The 20,047-nt window shown below is 44.1% G+C and overlaps 1 protein-coding gene across 23 annotated transcripts in view; it reads left to right on the top strand.

Moving 5' to 3' along the window:
- The window catches only part of ANK2 (ankyrin 2), a 263,109-nt gene that overhangs the window by 167,873 nt on the left and 75,189 nt on the right, over nt 1-20,047 (top strand). For all 23 annotated transcript variants that reach the window (XM_059843636.1, XM_059843633.1, XM_059843638.1 and 20 more), the window contains 12 exons: nt 3,640-3,738; nt 4,367-4,564; nt 7,384-7,482; nt 7,656-7,754; nt 10,157-10,255; nt 10,469-10,666; nt 12,418-12,516; nt 13,072-13,170; nt 14,499-14,696; nt 15,674-15,772; nt 15,880-15,978; nt 18,579-18,677. In XM_059843636.1, the coding sequence (XP_059699619.1) occupies nt 3,640-3,738; nt 4,367-4,564; nt 7,384-7,482; nt 7,656-7,754; nt 10,157-10,255; nt 10,469-10,666; nt 12,418-12,516; nt 13,072-13,170; nt 14,499-14,696; nt 15,674-15,772; nt 15,880-15,978; nt 18,579-18,677 (1,485 nt within the window). The remainder of the gene's footprint in view (nt 1-3,639; nt 3,739-4,366; nt 4,565-7,383; nt 7,483-7,655; nt 7,755-10,156; nt 10,256-10,468; nt 10,667-12,417; nt 12,517-13,071; nt 13,171-14,498; nt 14,697-15,673; nt 15,773-15,879; nt 15,979-18,578; nt 18,678-20,047) is intronic.

Consider the following 20,047-nt stretch of genomic DNA (forward strand, 5'->3'; position numbering starts at 1 on the left):
TGGCAGCTTTTGCTGTTCCTAAAGCCATGTCAGATTATAAATATCTCATCTCAATGCAGATATTTCCTATAAAAAATTCAGTGGCTCCCTGTAATGTTTACAAGGGAGTGGGAAGGGATGTTGGATGCATTGTCTAAGCAAGTTATCTAGAAAATGACTGTTGTTTGGAGTTACTTATGTTACTATCTTAATACTCAAGCAAGCACATGTTCTATTTTTTGCCGTATTTTTCAAATTTGTGCTGAGAATGGCAGACCTGGAGGAATACTTTACAGCATGTTTAATTATGCCAAGAACTTAAAGCAAGAGGGAGACTCGCCTTGGTAATTTTTAAAGAGATTAGGTTTAGTCGTAATGAAAAATGAACAAATTAAAACCTCTCTGTTTGTCAAGAAAATTGAGACAATTTTGCATATTTGACATATGAAATACTGAAAGTTTACTTCACCCTAATGAAAAAGAGAATATTCAGCTGCAGTTTAGAATGATTCGTTGATAATTTGACCTTTGATGTTCATTTCTGTCATCAGTTTTTGGTTGAATGAGCACTGAATGTGAGCAACTGTCCTGTGAATGTGCTGCCCACATCATTTCCCATTAAAAATCCCTCCTAAGCACAGCTTCTTTTTGTCTCTGTGTCTCTGCTAAGCTGAAAGAAGGCATTTGTGAAATGACCAAATAATTCATCTTTGGAAGCCCTACAGTTAGGAGTCATGCACAGCATTCAGGATTAAGTCTGCAGCTTAAAAAATGACCAGTGATTGATTTTCGTGGGGAAAAAAAAAAAGCACCAGTTTTCTTCATATTTTGAGAACCATTTAAGAGAGAATTAGCCTTGATGGAATTTCCTGGCTTCCATGCACACAGAGGAGATTGCATTGTCCTTTCTCAGGGTGACCCAGCTGTTGGTTACATCACTGAGTTAGGAGAGTACCACGTTTGGGAACAGCAGAACGCCAGATGTGGGGTGTCACTGGGAAGATAGAAACATTTAACTCTTCATTCCACACTATCCAGGGAAAGGAGATAATTGTTGAACTTCTCTAAACATCAAATTGCTGAATTTCATGTCTCCTGGTGTGGCAGCCTTTGTGTTTATGGGGTATCCATTATCTGCCCTTTAAAGTCTGTGTCCCTCTGACCCGGAGCTGGATGTCCTGTCAAGTGATGTGCCTGATGTATTGGTCACTCTGTGGTCTTCAATTAGCAAAGGAATGACTGACAAAGTACTTAGGCCAACTCCTGAAGTCACTTTGAGAGCACTGAGGCTCGTGGCAAATAGACAATGGTGCAGAAAAGGATTTGTTTGGTATACCAGTGTGTCTCTTCATGTTAGCTCATGTCAGCTTCTCTGCATTGTTTTCTACTGATTCTTCTACTACAACAGCTCTCTCTTTGCAATCTCCCTCATCTTTGAATAAAAGATACAAGCAAAAGAATTTGAAGCATTAAATAGACAATAATTTTTAAATATACGTGATGTTTTCCTCAGAGCAGAAAGAGGAAAGGGAAGAGGGTTCTGTGGGAGGTCCTCAAAACAGCTGTGGCAGGGTAGAGTAGGATTGGTAGCATAAATTTCTATCTCTGCTTTTAAAGGTAATGGTAGATAAGAACAAAGAAGAAATCTTTGTTTTAAATTATTTAGAGTTTTTTTTTGTTTTAGCCAGACTTTGTTGTGGAGTTGATGTGCTTCTTAGCTTATATTTTTCATCTTTTTCTCCCTCTTGGGATTTGTCCTGCTTTTGTTCGAGGATTCACACAATTTTCCTTTTTTTTGCTGTTTCATTAAATAGAGTAACATCAAAGCTACCACACAGAGGGGGAAAGTGAACCTCCCACGTTGATTAAAAATGTAGAGCACAAGAGGCCAGAAACTGGAAAGAAATACCAAATAAATACCTTCCCTAGAAATGCATTTGGGATATATTCTTACCTTTGTAATGCCAGTGGGAGTTACCTGTAGGAATCTCTCTGGCAATGAGATGATAACATACCTCAGCTGGTCATAAAAAGACTAGGTTTAGAGGACTCTGAAGTTTCAGTGCATAAAAAAAGTAAAATAGTTCCACCTAATTCTTCACACTGACCCCATCTGCCAGTGCTGAAGGCTGCAAGTCCTGGTTTTGGGTTTGATCTTCCATCTGTGGGATTTCAGTGCAAAGCTTCTGTGGGATTTAGGAATGCCTCTGAGACAGTGAGCACCAAGGCACACCTAACCCTGTCAGTGTGTCACAAAAGCCTCTGGAAAAAGGAGATAAGTAAGGGAGAAAAATTCCTCCTGCAGTCTTCAGCCCCTTGCAGCTGTGGAGCTTTGTGGTGCTGCTCACTTGGAAAGGGCTCCGTGCTCTGGAAACAGGGCATGAGAGAGGCTCTGCTTCTTGGAACTGCCTTTTGCAGGGTGTTACAGGGCAGTGTTTGCCACAATGAGCTTGCAGCTGCAATGGCACTGTGTAGTCTAGAGCTACTTTTAACTTAAAAACATAGTGGTGCTGGTTTCCTCCAAACCCCAGCAAGGTAAACAGCAGGGTCACCAACTCATCCTTAGTGCCATGTTTTTGCAGTTTTGCTGCTTTTTTAGCCTCTGAGTAATTCAGACCGGTATATTGTCCTTTTAATCAAGCTCTTACTGAATTCTTCAATGGGATCCTTGGAATAACAATGTCACTGTCACACAAAATGAGCAGCATGTCTCAAAAGGAGAAGGCTTGTCTTGCAATTAAAAACATTCCTGTTTCACCTTGGTAAAGCCACCTCTGTTGAGTGAGTGTTGATGACATCTCTGAGTGCATGCTTGAACAATGCTGAGGGCTAATGAGATGAAAACTTGGCTTTTCATATCCTACATGTTACCTTTTTTCAGTCATTCAGCACTAATATTCTTTCACAACCATTTTTCTAGCCTCATACTTATTTTTCTGCATAAAACCCAAGCTATACTAAAGCTACCTAGAATTCATTCTCCCATCCAAATTGTTCATGAGCACATCTTTTGCTACCACTGCTGTGATAATTAATAGAACCCTGAGCAAGTGTTTTGGTACAGAATGGTGTTCTGCAATGGAAAAACTATTGTAGGGTTGGTGGTCTGACAGCAGTTTTAGAAAAGAATTGTTGGCTCTGTCTTCACCCCTCAATCTCAGAAGTGAAAGACTTGGTTATGTTTCTCTCTTTTTCTCTTGGTTTAAAATCTTCTTTATCCTGATGCCTGTTTAAAAGCAAAAGAAAATTCTAGAGCAAATTTTCTAGTATGAACATCACTGGTTTGATTCCTGCATCAAAAGCAATCCAAAGGACATGGGCTGGTTTATGGAGCACCCTCAACCCAGGGAAAGGCAATGCTGTATCAAAGCCATGCAGAGGGCAGGGAGGGGAGGAGGAAGTGCACCCTCCTATTATTCTTTGAGGAGGGATTTCAGCACACAATGAGCTTCCTCCCTCAAAAAGTAACCTCAGAGTGTCCTTTACTGGTGCAAGCAAGAACAGGGATGAAACTTTGTGCTGTGGAGCCAGCTTCAGTTAGGAGTCAACAAAGGAGGTTTTTCTCATGTGTGGGGCTGAATTCCTGGCAGGCTGTACCCCAGAGTGCCAGGACAAACAGCTGAGGATGTGCTCATTTATTTTCTCTCCTTTTGCTTGAAGGATGGACTCACCCCACTGCACTGTGCAGCACGAAGTGGCCACGACCCGGTTGTGGAGCTGCTCCTGGAGCGAGGTGCCCCGCTGCTCGCACGGACCAAGGTGTGTGTGGGTCCTGTTAAAGTATGGAACACCCCTGTAACCTTCCACAGAGCTTTCAGTGTCCCTGAGAGGACAAGGAGGAAGACAGGAATGTAACTGTCCTCCCAAAGGAGATGTATTAATGGGAAGAATGATCCAAAATGAGGTTTGCTTACATAATCCCTCCTAAATGTAGGAGAAGTGTACTCTTGCTTGCCCGTCTCCCTAGTATCAGACAAACACATGATGTGGAGTGCTACTGCCAGCCCTTCCCTTGTGTTGCTTCCTGAGGCTGTAGTACACAGAGATGTGAAAGCTGGGTCAGTCACTCCTGAGAGGTGATTCCTGGCACACATTTTCTGACTCGTCACATACTATAACAAGGACTGTTTCTCCTAATTATTTTTGCTAACTATTTCAGAGTTGGAAAATGATTTCAGTGTGTTCTTCCTCACATCTGGAAAACTTGCATCTAAAATAAGTGCATTTCCTACAAATTCTGTCTCTGATGAAACTAATGAGGGGAAGATACTTGTATAGTAGCAGAGCCCACCGAGCAGCACCTCACAACAACAAATGTCCTTCTTACATGTGCCACAGTCTAAGTGGGGATTACTTGAAGCTGCAGTTCTGTTCTCTTCTGTCACAGAATGGACTCTCCCCACTGCACATGGCAGCCCAGGGGGACCACGTGGAATGTGTCAAGCACCTGCTGCAGCATAAGGCTCCCGTGGACGACGTGACGCTGGACTACCTGACTGCCCTGCACGTGGCTGCTCACTGCGGCCACTACCGTGTCACCAAGCTCCTGCTGGACAAGAGAGCCAACCCCAACGCCCGTGCCCTGGTAAAGCTGTCCCACCTGGGTCATGGAACAAAGCTGCCTGGTAGCTCTTACCAGGAAAACTGAGTGAGAACTGTCAGCACAAGCAACAGCCTTAAGTAGGTGCAGTAGCCACAGGGGTGTCACACCTGCTGGTTACCAGTGCTGTGCCTTGTATCCTTAGGCCCAGTCATGGAATAACCCCCTGGCAAGTGGCTGTAGTGTCAGGTGTGGAAGCTCTGCAGAGTCCCTAAAATCAGAGCTCGTTCTGGCTGATGTTGCTGTTTGCATTGGTGTTTTAATGAGTTAATGGCTCAGTTTTCCATACCAGGTGATACAATATGCAATTTCTGGGCTTTCAACTGAATCAGTAAGTTAATTGGCATAGGCAAAACATATTAACAAGATAATATTTCTGCATTTGTCAAATGATGACAAGTTTCCTCTATTCGATGCCATTTTTCTTTCCAAAAAACAGTTCTTATGCTTACAGGATACCAGGTATGATTCTTTTTACTCACTGATCAAACCATTGCACCTAACAAGGAGAAAAACATCACATTTGACTCTGGAAACATTTTGAGAGTCTTTAATGTCTCCAAAGCCAGACAAGATTACAATTTTCTCTACTAGGAACTGTTAGCTGGCTGGGAGTTCATATACCAACATATTGCACTCTGTCAGGAAGAGGAGGAGTCTGAACACTTGAGATTCTACTGCGTGGCCAGAGTTCTGCCATGGCCAGCTGCACTGGAGGCCTCTACAGCACCCCCACTGCAGGGCACTTGGATGCCTTCCCCAGCTCCCTGCCCACACTAGGACCCACTGTTTGTCTGTGTAGGCTCTCCCCGTCCCTTACTTCCTCGGAACTGACACCATCTTCTTCTGCCCCCTCATTTTCTTTGGCCTTTCCATACCCACAAATCCCATAGCCTCTTTTGCTTCCTCCTCTTACACTTTCTTTGCTTTTTTCAGGGCCATGCTCGCTTGGGTGATCTTTTTTGACACTGTTTTTTTCCTTGCTTGTTTTTCTTGCCAGTTTTCTGATTAGCTGCGCTTTGCTCAGCTACTCACAAATACCCCCTACGTCTTCTTTCTTTCCTTCCATGACCAGAAATATATCTTCTGTTCCCCTCCCTCCATGCCTCCCTGTGGAACATCTGAAACAAAAGGAGAACACCCTCAGGCTGCTGCCTCTCTGATCTCTTCCCACCAAACTTGTTTTTTCTCCCCCCTATCCCCCTCATTTTCTCTCTCTCCCATCAGGGACTTGTCGCCTTTGGCTTGTTGATAGTGTTTAATATATTAAATGAAGCTCATAATTTCTGTTAATGATACATCTTTTTTCTGCCTTCTCCTCTCCCCCGTCAAACTGTGCCTCACTTAAATAGAAGTAGGAAAATTAAATCAACTGAGGTGGTGAAATTCAGTGAAAAATATGGAAACTTCTGAAACACTGAAACTCCCAATGAAATATATTGAGAGATGTTGTGTGGGAGGTAAAATATCGAATGGTTTTGATTACTTCCTTAGAAATCAGAGAAACAGTAATAATATTCAGCAGAGTTCAGTGATGGGATCAGTACTATAAAGAATTCATTTTCAGCTACTTTAAAAAAAATAATTGTTAATGTTTGCAAAATGCTTTGGGGATACAAGCACTATGTGAGTTCTCAGCTTTTTAAATGTGTATATGCTTTAAAGCACCTTCCAATGAACTAGTAATTAACATTTCCTTTAACAGAAGCAGCCCATAAAATGTCACGTGATTATCTTTTCCCGTAAACTAAAATTTCACTGCAAGGTTCTGGTTACTACTGGTTGGTTGTTTGGCAATACTGATGCTCTTGATTAGAAAATTTACCAATTTTTCGACATTATCTAAAAAATGTTACTTGTGCTTTTCACTAAAATGTTCATGTGTGGTAAATAATGTGTTGGTTCAGCTCCAGACACACAGTTAACCTGCATTAACTGTCATCAGACTATCACGATACCACAGCTCAAGGGGTGGTTCTTTATTTAAGGTACATCAGAATGTACACACACACATGGATATTATACCTTAGGTTCGTATAAATATAAAAATAAATACACACAGGTCCTTAGATTTCAAGTAAAATGACAGATTAAGTAGGAATCTGGAATAAGCACTCTGTTCCTCTCTTTTTCTCAGTTTAAGTGGCTCCAAACTGAAAGAGAGTAGATTTGGGTTAGATATTAGGGAGAAATTCCTCCCTCTGAGGATGGGCAGGCCCTGGCACAGCTTGCTCAGAGAAGCTGTGGCTGCCCCATTTGTGGAAATCTCCAAGGGCAGGTTGGATGGGGCTTGGAGCAACCTGGAATAGTGGAAGGTGTCCCTGCACATGGTAGGAGGTGGAACAAGATGGGCTTTTCCAACCCAAACCTTCAGTGGTTCTCCTAGAGAGGCACAGGAAATGCTTTCTAAGGGCACTGATTCTGAAGCGTTCACTGTAATTCGATTTCCCTTGTGTTAGGCAGTCTTGGGAAGCACTGGGAGTGCTCCTCACAGACGTGTGTGCAGCCCCAGGAAGCGCACACACACGTGCACACACACACATGCAGTTGGCAGGCAGGACTGGCAGATCTGTATGTGAATTGTGGAGGGGGAGGTTTCCTTCCTCTCCCCTGCCTGGGAAGAAAGCAGCAGCCCTGCTTTGTTGTGCCTCAGATAGTGGGAGCTGTCTGTAATTCATAACCTGTTGTGCTTAAAGAACAGCTGCTTGTGGTAGCCTAACCCTTGTGCTCCCAGTGCGGCAGCGTGGAGCTGTGTGGGAAGTGTAGTTGCATGTCTCTGACTAACATCACTGTCTTTTGCACAGAACGGTTTTACTCCACTGCACATTGCCTGCAAGAAAAATCGCATCAAAGTCATGGAACTCCTGGTGAAATATGGGGCTTCAATCCAGGCTATAACAGAGGTAGCAAAACCTTTCATGTCCTGCAGAAACATTCCTTCTCTCTCTCTCCTTTTCTGCTTCCTTCTTTCTGTCTCTCCCGTTCTGCCTCACTTTGCTGCATGTTTGATTTGAACGAAGAAGCCCGTCCCTCGCGCCGTGCAGAGGAGTAAAACTGCTCTTGCTTTGTTTCGCAGTCGGGCCTCACTCCAATACACGTGGCTGCATTTATGGGCCACTTGAACATAGTCCTCCTCCTGCTGCAGAACGGAGCCTCTCCCGATGTCACTAACATTGTGAGTATGGCTTTCACCAGAACCTTCTGCTCAGGACCCTCAGAAAGTCTCTGGTTACCCTGTAGCTCAGCCCAAGGTCACATTTTAATGGCACCTTGCTGCATTTTAGGGCAAGTTATTGTAGCATTCTTAGTGAAGAGGGGAAAGTGATGGCTGCCTGTGTCATAAGCCATCTCTGGTTTCATGTGCTCTGCAACAATGCTGAAGTAGGTAAAGTTTTCCTTAGAAACAGACAAAGCTCACCAAAACCATCCAAAAGGGATTATAAGCCAAATCCCACAAAGTCTGTGTTTCTGTTCTGAAGGATGAAATTCAAGTCCAAATGGCTCTAATTCTTGCCTGCATGACTTGCTGGCTGCAATGAAATTGTGTCATTCCTGTCTGTGAAAGAGTATAAAATGCTTAAAACCCCAACAATGAAACAAAAAGCAAACCTGGGAAACTCAAGATGTTCCTCTTAGGAAATTCCAAGAACCGGTGATTAAATCTGGAAAATGTGACCTTTGGCAAGTTACACGAAATGCAGAACCTGACTTACCATAGAGATCAGTGTTTGTATGCCAACAGCCTAGTTACCAAAAACAAAAACTCAACAAAAACAATATTATAGTTTTCTGAGATGTATTTTGTAAGATATTTTACTGTTTGAATTTGTCAGCATAAACAAATATTCAACTTGGGACCACCTGTACTTGGAAAGCAGCCTTTTTCAGTACATAAGGTTATAGCAGCTTTTTTCAGTACATAAGGTTATAGGTAAGTGTTCCCAGCAACAAAAATTTAGTAATCCTGGTACTCATTAGTTTTACTCAGCTAGAAAAATCTTACATTGAACCCAGTGAAATTGTTAGCATGCAGAATTGTTAATGTGAATCATTAAAATAGACTTTCCATACTTTGTTATGGAAGAAATCTTTATGTAAGAACTTTACTGATAATAAAAAACCCCAGAAAATTCTTGTGGAAGCAGTTAAAAATATTGTGTTACCAGGCATTTGCGTGCAAAGTTTAACACTTTACAATTTCTGCTACACAGGTGTCTTGGCTTTTACTTGGTAAGCTGAGTTTCCCTGTTGAATTACTGTTTCCAAAACCTAAATTGCTTTGCTAATTTAGGCACAAAAGGATCATTGCAGACATTTGATCTTTAGAGTGTTTTTAACATATTAAACAGCTTATTCTTCAGGTAATAAACTTTATATATAGACGGAATGATTAAGATTTGTAGCTAGGGCTGTGGGATTTTGTTGTTGCATACCTACTAATCACAGCTGGTAATACAATGTTAATTTAAGAATGACAAGATAAATCAACTCCTGGTGAAGAGGGTTTTCTGTAATTAAAAATCCCTATTAGTAGGCAAGCTAAAGCTACTTCTTTGCCTACATCTAGACAAGGCCAAGAGGACATGATTCCCCCTTTCTGATGTAAAAGGTCTTGCCTAGAGTGTTCATTTTGGCAGTTGCAATTTAAGTGGTAGGCGAGAGGAGAAAAGCCTTGCAACAGAATATTCTCCAGCTCTGGTGTGAGAAATATGAACAATTAACACAAAGAAATGATGGGTCCTGCTGTGTTCTCACGAGATAACAGATGAATGGAGCTCTTGGTTGTGGAGCTGTCCAAGGACCTGATGTACCAGACGCGGGTGAGCCTCCCAGGGACTCTTTCAGTCCACTTTGGGACACTGTGCTTAAAGAACAGAGCCCAGTTAAAGTAGGAATGCTGTCCTCAAGGAATCCTCATTTCAGTGTTTTTTTTTAAAACCTATGCAAAAAGTAAATGCTTTGAATATCCCTGGTCTGAAAATGCTTTCCAATATTCCATACCCTTCAAATTCTGTGAGCTACAGAAGGCTTGAAACAAGATTGTTTCCACAGCATGGAGACAGAGCCACACTGCCGAGTACAGATTTTACACATTCCGTGTGCTGGCTGAGTTGTGCTCAGCTGTTGCAAGGCCTCTTAATGCTGCCAGCTCCACACAGTGTGCAGGAGGGGACCATCTGGAAATTTATCCCCTTCCATCTTGAGGCTCCTGTGCCGTGCAATCCCTAGAGAGAGACAGCTCAGTGTACTCTCAGCTCCTGTGTGGCACACGAGCTGATGCCCTGTTATGTAGAAAGCTGAGACATACGTGACCGGGGCAAGTCTATCTGAAAGAATTTTTCCTAAGCCAGGATTTTCATTCTGTCTCTCAGTGGTTGAGTCTTGGATTGCCCAGGTGGCAAACCAAGGCATTCCAGGTACAGCCACATGTATTTACACCCCTCCCTACAGCTGAAGCCAGAGTCTCAACTGGCAGAAGAATGGGTCTCAGCACCAGTTGTCATGGGTGGGACTGGTGCTGGCAAAGATCTTTCTTCATGGAAGTTTAGGGCACTGAAAGCTTTTGCTTTCCTGCAGCGTGGAGAAACTGCATTGCACATGGCAGCACGTGCCGGGCAGGTGGAAGTGGTTCGCTGCCTCCTGAGGAACGGGGCCCTGGTGGATGCCCGAGCCAGGGTAGGTGTTCTGCTTACAATGTTTTCTTTTTCTCTTAAAACCATGGCTGAAGGAATCATTCACCACCCTCCTCTCCTCCATTACTCCATGTTTCTGCTATCACTTCCTATGACTCTGCAAGACAAGCACATAGGAAGGCCTGTGGGGACCCCGGAGGATGCTGAGCTCAGGGTGCCTCCCTAGCACTAACAACCCACTCGATTTGAGTTGTAGGAAGAACAGACCCCGCTGCACATCGCCTCCCGCCTGGGCAAGACGGAGATCGTGCAGCTGCTGCTGCAGCACATGGCGCACCCCGACGCCGCCACCACCAACGGCTACACCCCGCTGCACATCTCCGCCCGCGAGGGGCAGCTCGACGTCGCCTCCGTGCTCCTCGAGGCGGGCGCCTCGCACTCCATGTCCACCAAGGTAAGGCTAACCTTCACATCTAGGGCAGCTCTGTGCTGTGATGGTGTGCTTTCACATTGAGAAGCTGGAGCAGTTTGGGCCTTTTGTTGTCTTCTTATTTAATGGGCAACAATCCAGGAGACTGGGGTAATGGATCACAAGCTAATCAATTTCAACTTACTCTTCTCTCATCTGAAATTGGGTTTGGTTGCCACTGAAGTAAGCCAAATGCGGATCTTGATGAACACATGATCCCAACAGGTTTTAAATGTCCTTGGTTCTCCCTTTCCCTTATAGGCACAGCTTTTTTGGCAGAATTTCCAAAAAAGAAAAGGGAATGGCAATGATACATTTTTTATGAACAGGTCTCCTTTTATTCTTCAATGCGTTATTTACTTAAATAGCAAAATAATTCTGTCCTGTGCTAGCTGAAAGGAGTGTTCCTAAAACACAGAAGTCAGCATCTGCCCAGTCTCATCGAATGCTGGATCTATTTGCAGTGGTTCTAAAATGGGATGTCATGTGACACAACAGGCCATTTTGTCTGGGATTATAAAAAAAATGTTCTCCAGAATCACTAGTGGGTTTTTTAGCCAAAAATGGTACCAATAGATTGCTAACAGAGAGATGAATCTGTGAGACAGTAGATAGCTGTGAGGAGAGTGATGTATCAAGATATATTTTCCAAATTTAAAGCATTTGATATGTGAGAATCACATAATTTTTGCTATTTATAAGAGTACCCTTGGTTTTACAGCTGGAGCTTAAAGCATGTTTATGAACAACAGCGTCTCTTCCAGGGTTTAAAAGACTAAACCAGCAATTTTCAAATTATGATCCATGGATTACTGGAAGGGCTTGCTGTTCTCCTTTTATCCAGCTGTTAAATCACATTAGAATGGCTAAAAATACACTAAATACTTTCCTAATTTCCCATATAGCTTGATGGCAATTAGTATTGCAGGAACATTCTATAATTATGAATAGGAGAAGATGGAGCCCACTAGATAATATCTTTACAGACTTGTGATTTGTGAACTGAAAATGTTTGAGATTACCCACTATAAACTCTTTCTGAGGTGGGATTAATGGAACTCAGTGATAATGATAATAAACATTAAACACGACTTATGTGCCAGGCAAATAGGTCATTGCAGCTTCCCAAAATTACTGTCAGGCAGTGGTGTGGGCTGCCACCTACTGTCATACATCCACGAGCTTTCCTTACCCATTTTTTAATTAGAACAGGGGAAGAGAAGGGCTCTTTTTAGCTTCAGCACAACTTTGTGACTGTATGAATACTCAAGTGCAAGTACAAATAATTTTTCACCAAACCCATCTGAAGGAATGGAATTAGAGTTTGGAGGATTTATCTGATGAATTTCATTGGTGTTTCATTGTTACTGGCAATGATTGATGCAGGAAATACTTGTAAAGCTGTCATCACGGAACAAAAAAAGGTGCAGCTGGTTTGGGGTGTAAATTTGAAGAAGTGCCTTCATGTCCCCACGCAGTGTGTGTTGCTAGTACAGTCTGTATCAGATAAAATGTCTGCCAGCCTGAGAGCACAGAAGTAGGGAACAATAATAAAAGGGAAAGTATTTTCTTGTATTTCATGCTTCTCAAAGTGCTTTCAAGAGAGGCTGCTCTTTCTGGGTTCAGTTATCATTCTGAGGTTGAAGAGTAAGTGCTTAACACATAGTTGTTAAACAAGAGATGTCAGCGTGACCTTTAACACACACGTCTGTGTTTTATCTCCTGGAATTTTTCAGAAGGGATTCACACCGCTGCATGTGGCAGCCAAATATGGGAGCCTGGAAGTGGCAAAGCTCCTGCTGCAGCGCCGTGCCTGTCCTGATTCTGCTGGCAAGGTACTGCTGGGGAAGGAAAAGTCAGAAGTCTTTCCTTAAGGAAGAACTGTGTGAAATATGCACCCTAAGAAGGCTGCAGCTTCTTTTGCATGGTGGCTGTGGCTTTGTTGGGGTCGTGTCTCCCCTGGGTGGTGGCTGACTGCTGCTACCCAGCGTGCTGAGTTTGGGTCCATGGCAGGAGGGTGCATGGCTACTCTGAGGGCAGGTCTGTGTCTTTGGCTCAGGCTGCACCGGTTCCATCAGGCTGCCAAAATTCCCAGTGGATAAACATAGGTGCAAAGCCACACCATCCCCTGGTCTAGAGTGTTGAAAGCCAGCGGCTGCCACCGTGGTTGGCCTGGTACGCTGCTTCTTCCCACTAACAGCCACCTGCTTGCCATGGCCTTGCTCTCCATCCCCGCTGCCTCCCCGCCGTCCCCTCTGTCCCCTGCAGCCCCCCGGACCCTTCCATCCCACCGCACCGGAGTCCCCCCGCCCCGTTTCCCGCGGTGTCCCGTGTCCCGCCCGTTTCCCGCGGTGTCCCGTAACGCGCTAACGCCGTCGCCGCCCTTTCAGAACGGCCTCACCCCGCTGCACGTGGCGGCGCACTACGACAACCAGAAGGTGGCGCTGCTGCTGCTGGAGAAGGGCGCCTCGCCTCACGCCACCGCCAAGGTGAGCCCGCCCGCCCGCCGTGAGGGGAGGCACGGCCGCCAGGCCATTCACTGCTGCCCAGCGGTAGCAACGGCCTGAGAAATGTTTATTCTGGCCAGGCAGACGGGGAGTGAGCGCAAGGGGAGTGAATTTCGGGTTTAGCCGTGGTGTCGTGGTGTCGTGGTGTCGGTGAGGGCGGCCCTGAGGGCAACCCTGGCCCTGGGGGGACTCAGTCCCACCAGAGTTTTAGTCGCAGCTGGCAGTCACTTCACTATTGTGCAATGTTAGCAATGACATTAGAGATTTTATTCCGGGGTTAGGAGTGGTGTTGTGGTATCACGGTGAAGGTGAGGAGCTCTGAGGGGACCCTGTGGAGCCCTGAGGGGACCCAGCTCTGTCAGAGCTTTGGCTGCAGTTGGAAGTCACCTCACTATTGTGTAATATTAGCAATAACTTAAGAAATGTGCATTCTGACCATGCACACAGATCATTCCAGGGTTAGGAGTGGTGTTGTGCTACTGCTGTGTAAAGCAAAAGCTGCTAAAAGGGGAAAATGGTGACCAGATGGGTGCAACACCAGGTACTGTCCTGCCCTGTGCAAGGCTACTTATCTACAGGCTTTCAGGAAATGCTTAGGGATTGTACTGGGAATGTGGTTTCCATGGCAGTGCGTGGAAAGCAGGGTAGTTTGGGAAACTCCCACTTAAAAAAACACTACAAAACAACCACAGGACAACCCAACCAAGCACCCACCACAGGACCTGTGTGCTGGCACCTGGGGATTTTTCCCTCATGATGTATTATAAAGCAATTAGGAAGTTGCCTTATTTCCAGAAAATGCTATTCTTCTGTGCCTAAATGATGAATTCAATCACAAAAACATTCTACCCCATTGCTGTTTCCAGCCTGTGACTGACAGGTGTATCAAAATTCCATATGCAAACACATCTCTACTCACGTGCTCTGAAAAAGCATAATGTGATGAAGGGTGTTCACTCATCAGTCATCATGGGCAATGTCACTCACCAGTCAAAAGGGATTATTTGCAACATTGGTTGTACAAAATGTAGGTGTTGAACTCGGGCTAAATTGAAGGTATTGGTGAAACAGCCCTGCCCACCCTGGTGAGGGCTGGCTTTGTTCTGGCTTAGGCAGTGAAAATAACAGACGGACAAAGCAACACAACAGCAGGGCCATGCGGGACATGTCTGGCCTTGAAAATTTAATGAACTCTCATCTCTAATAGCAGGCATAGCATCAAATAATACTGTTTTACGGTGCCTGACTTCTTAGGCTTACATGGCTGTTGCGGTAACTTTATTTTCCCTTTTTTCCCTGCCGGGTTTCAGAATGGATACACCCCTCTGCATATCGCTGCCAAGAAAAACCAGATGCAGATAGCTACCACTCTGTTGAACTATGGGGCTGAGACCAACATTTTGACCAAGCAGGGAGTCACCCCACTTCATTTGGCCTCCCAGGAAGGTCACACGGACATGGTGACTTTACTTTTGGAGAAGGGATCCAACATCCATGTGGCAACAAAGGTAACTCACAATTGAAAACCACGTATTATGGGTGGGAATATCCAGTAAGATGCAACATTCTTGTCTGTGGGGGGGTTTAACAACTTGTGCCAGAAAGCCAAGAGCTCCAGTCTGAAATAATTCAGTGCTCTCTCCAGGCTCTTTTCTGCATGTCTTTATCCGTCAGTGGTAAGTGAAGAAATTTACTTTCCCTGGCAAATAAGAAAATAATCATATTGCTGGAGCAGACTAAGAAAAATTCTATGGAAGACCTTTCCAAACTTTTTTTCAATTCTTGTGCCTAACAGCTTTTGTACAGAAAAGAAGGTCATCAAAAAAACCCCCAAACCATTACTGTAAAACTTCATTGGCCACTGGGTTTATCCAGGGATAGATGCAAATCTTATTTATGCAGGTGAAAAGCCTGCAGCTTCTGCTCATACAAGTTAGAGTAGAAGGCTGGTATCTCTATACTCTGCTAATAGAAACAAGGAGATTTTCATTTCTTATACAAGATTTGTTCAGTGCCTTGTTCTTGGGAAAGCACTGCACAGGATCACAGTGAGCTGTCAGTTAAAGGCTGCATCCTTTTCCCTGGCAATTGAATGGGATCTATTTCTGGAGTTCATGTCTTCATCTGGCTCGTGCCTGCAGCTGTCAAGGTTCCTCTTTCTGTCTGAGGAGTGGGAAGCACATTTTATTAATGGGCTTCTCAGCTTCCCAAATTACATTATTGTAACCAATCCTGAGCATTCATGCCTTAAAGTTTTCCTCTACGGTTATGGTGATGGAATTGTTTTGGATCTGCTTGTCGGCTCGAACAGGAGCGACATCAACTCTACTTTAAAACCACCACCCATGCTCAGAAGCTGTAGTTAGGGTCTGATCGTGTTTATAGATGAGGAAGTGGGGAAGTCTAGATTTTTTTCTTATGTAAAGTAGGGTTTTAGTCTTACTTTCACCTGTTTGTTTACTTACCTGTTATATTCCATCTCCAGGCTGGACTGACGTCCTTACACCTTGCAGCTCAAGAGGATAAAGTGAACGTAGCCGAGATACTCACCAAACACGGTGCGAACCAGGATGCTCAGACAAAGGTAAATCACGGAGTGGCTGCTGTCTCCAGCGTGCCAAAGGGTGCTGCCCTTGTCCAAGGAATGTTCCACTGAGCTTGCAGTTTTACTTCTTTGTTCTCCTCCTGTAGCTTGGTTATACACCTTTAATTGTGGCCTGTCACTATGGAAACATCAAAATGGTGAATTTTCTCCTCAAGCACGGAGCAAATGTCAATGCTAAAACAAAGGTAAAGAATTTTCCATTGCTTTGCTTTTGCTCTTTATTCTGAACATGGTAACACAGCACTCCTACGTGGCATACGTGCTTTTTCCCTTGGGAGCTCTGACCATGGCATGGGAGGTGTCAACGTGTGGTAGCTGTAATGGAATGCGCTCTGTCTGCTCCATCTCATGGTGTGGTGTTCAGGAAAGAAAAGCCAGATAATTCTGTTGGTATGAAAAAACAACAAAAACAATCAATGTCATTGGTTTTTCTTTTTCTTATTACTTGCAAACTAACAAATGAAAGTTTGTTCCTGATCTCATTTCCATATGGTTTACACCACTGTAATACCACTGTGCTGCCAAATTAGCAAGTAACAATTCAGACACTTTCAGGGTGATGCCAGTTCTCTCTGATAACTGGGAGAAGAGTGGGAAGAGTTACCGCTGTTCAGTGTGTGGGTGGGATGACTCTGGGAGAGGAAGCAGCTGTGGTAAGGGAATGTGGTTTACTCAAGGAGAGTTTGGGGTTTTCTGAGGGGAATCTGGCTATGCTGAAATCTGACCAGATAGACTGAAATGGGCCTGACTGCCTAAAGCCAAAGTCAGAACAAAGCCCACTGACTTGAACATTTTCTTCAGGGATAAACTGGTGGCCACACCAGCTGAATGGGATGCGTTTTGTAGTAAAAGCTGCGTATCTTCTGAGAATGCAAAGAGAGGTTCTGATGGCAGCCATGGTGTGTTGCAGCCCAGAAATCATCACATCACCGTTATCAGAAAGAAAAGGTGAACTCAGGAACTGTAGGGCTCCAGCTTGGTTAAAGGTGACTTCAGGCACTTCCTGGCTGCTGGATTCAAGCTGGATGTCTTGGGACCAACAGGAAGCAGCCCACTGAGAGTGTCTTGAAAATCCCATCAAAATCATTGGCTTGTAGTTTACTTGTTCCTCTGGTCAGCTCCCCTGTCCCCAGCTGGGACCCATGGCAAGATTAATTTCTCAGAGTAGCAGTATTTTGTAGCTGTGGTCACAACTCAATGCGGTAAGAAAAATCCAAGTAAATAAATTAATGATTCTGGCCCATCCCTCATGGGATCACCCAGAATCAGTGGGCTAAACTCAGGGATTCCAGAAGGACAGGCAACACTGTTAGAAAAACAGCTGATGAGAATTAATAAAGCAGACACTAGCTGGATCCAAACTATAGCTGCCAAGACATTCAGCTGAGGTATTTGGAGGCTAACTCAAGGGACAGACAAAATTGTGTCTTTAGGATTAGGTCTCTCTTTTTGTTTAAAGGACCACTGGGACAGATGATGACTCCATTCACCCAGGTATTTTACTTATTTAGAATAGTTTCGCTTAGTTAGCAAGTTTGTATCAGGAAGCAGTTCTCCGCAATCTCACACCTAGGGACCACTGAAAATACTGGCAATCTGTCAACTGGTGTCGTGGACTCAGTTTAAAGAATAAATCCTGGATTCAGGATAGGCATGTTAAAGAATGAATAACACCTGTTTGCAGCTTGGGCTTCCACTGGAGAAAGCCTGCACAATGCTCTGTGCAAGGAACACATGGCTTCTGTTTTTGAAGGAGTACACTGTTCAAACAAAGGTGGTGAATCTGCTTTCCACTAGAACCTACAGTAAGCAGTGGTTCTTAGCAGTCCACACATATAAGAACTGGATATGTTGCCAGTAAAAGAACTGTAACAGTTGTGGATTATCACCTTCTAATTAGCAGTGCAAAGCATTACTGGCATCTGTTTGTTTGCAGCAGAGATAAGTCTCCTGGCGCGTTTGCAGAGCCTGCCCCAGGCTTTACCTAAGTGTACAGTGCGATCACCCCAAGGTTTTCTTCCAGTTTCTTCTCTGCTTGCTTTCAAAGCCAATTGCAAATAATTTTGTAAATCAATTGCCTGACTGGGCTCACACAATGCCGTCTCAGATCAGGCAGCTTAAGCACACTTTGGTTATGTTTCTGTATTGTGTGACACGAGAACCAACCACTGGAGGGGATGAGTATCTTGAACTAAGCCTGTTTCTTAAGGCAGACACGCTGTACAAATTCCTAAGTGTAATTACATCTTGGTCCAGCCTTTTGGAGGCCAAGTGAAGATAAACTTGATTGACATTTGTAATAGGTGTATGTTGTTAGCCTTTTAAAAAGCAAACAGGCTTTAATCACTGCTGTTAAAAATGATGTGTTTTTTAATAGACTCAGATATTTTAAAGGGAAATCTTGGGCCCTCTGTTGAAAAGGAGGATGTGAGAGGAAGAGGAATGTTCTCTGCCTCAGCTATGATTCTGTGCCCTCAACATGTCCCTTTAACTTTGCTGTTCCACATTGTTGCTTCCTCTGGTTTAGAAAATGGGGCAGAAATGTCTTTTCATAGATTTTTTTTTATTGTGAGAGAAATTTTTTTTAATAAGTATATTACCCTCCTTTATATTTCCATTAATCTGGGGAAGGAGAATTATTATTATTGAAGGTTTATTTTTTTTTTGATCAATTGGTGTCATGATTTATGTTTGAAATATCTCAGAAGGAGGCAAAGTGAAATGTCTGATCTAATGATTGGTTCTTGTTCTTTGCTTCCTTTGCTGTCACCGCCGTGGATAACAGAATGGGTACACCCCTCTGCACCAGGCTGCTCAGCAAGGCCACACTCACATCATCAACGTTCTGCTGCAGCACGGGGCCAAGCCCAACGCCATCACCACGGTAAGGCTGATTGCCACTGCCAGCTTGTTCCCATGGACGGTTCTTTCCTTGCCTTCCTTAGGGCTCGCGAGCAGGCCGTTATTTTGGTGAAAGTATTCCTCATACAGCTGGTTGTCATATGTGGAAATGTAATTTCCTCTGCTCTTCCTTATCCTCTTAAGGTAGTTCACATCCGACCTAAGTGTGCACTAAGCTAAACGTGAGGCAGAGAAGCAGATTCCTGAGCTGTAAGATCAGGCTGGCCTTAGCTTCTGTGCCAGGCTCTTTGACTTTCCCTCCACCTCAACACTTCTCTCTGGAAATTGATACTTCCAGAAGGAGTTTTGCTTAAAAATCAAGGGCAGTTGAGAACCTGGTCGTGTTTTTTTTTGTTTGTTTGTTTGTTTGTTTGCTTGTTTTTTAATTTAGACCCAGGTTTCTGTCCCTCTATCCCCTGAATTGGTTTCAGGTTTTTAGTGAGTTCACCTCAGTGAACTCAGTGAAGTGAATACCTCCTCAAAGAACATCAATAGCTCCTGGCACAGGTCATTCTCTGCAGTCAGCCAGCCAGGAATGTGACTGTCCTATTTCATGTTGATGTTGTTCCTAGTCACCTCTAATTGGGTAATCGTTAGAACACTGCCAGAGTGTCCAAAACTCCTCTCATTCCCCAGAGCGGATCAGTTTTCCATATGCCTTCAGTGTGTGTGCTTAAATCAGCATTGGCACCATGTTTGGTCCTGGAACAATCAGGTGGAATAATCTTGTGTGAAAGTTATCCAAAATCCTGGTTTGTGCACTGGATCATCAAGTGAGAGACCACTGCAGTCAGCTTCTGGGGCTACTCAGTTAAACACTCCCACTGTTTAACTGAGGGTCTCTTGAATTGATTGCAGTCCTCACACTGGGGCTGTCATGCCCAGGTCTAACCCAAGTCCAAGCAGCCTTAGGGATGTGTCTTTGCTGCACAGTTGGCTGCTTCCTCAGATACTCTCTCTGTCCTTGTCCACACAGAGCAACCTCTAGCTTGAGATAAAAGAAAATTTCAACCTGAGACATCTGGCAGGGAGATATGAGAGTGGTGAATGAGCAACTAATGTGCAAGTGAAGTAACAGTCAAATTAGTTTTGCTGTGAAGATGCTAATCTGTTCATTTTGTGTGCTAATCCCAAACTCTGTGTTGCTTCGGGGTGGCTGAGCTAGACTAATACAGAAGAATTTAAATTATAGATAACTGAAGTTGTTGCTGAAGAAGAGAGAGCCCTCAGGCTGATGAACCCTGCCCGTGGTGCAATGGGGTCACAAGAGAAATAATTTCTGTGCAAAGAGTGGTGCAGTGACAGTCCATGATTCCTCAGGAGACCAGCATGTTGTCCCTTGGTTCAGTGCAA

The sequence above is a fragment of the Haemorhous mexicanus genome, chromosome 4 (assembly GCF_027477595.1).
Source record: "Haemorhous mexicanus isolate bHaeMex1 chromosome 4, bHaeMex1.pri, whole genome shotgun sequence".
NCBI lineage: Eukaryota > Metazoa > Chordata > Aves > Passeriformes > Fringillidae > Haemorhous > Haemorhous mexicanus.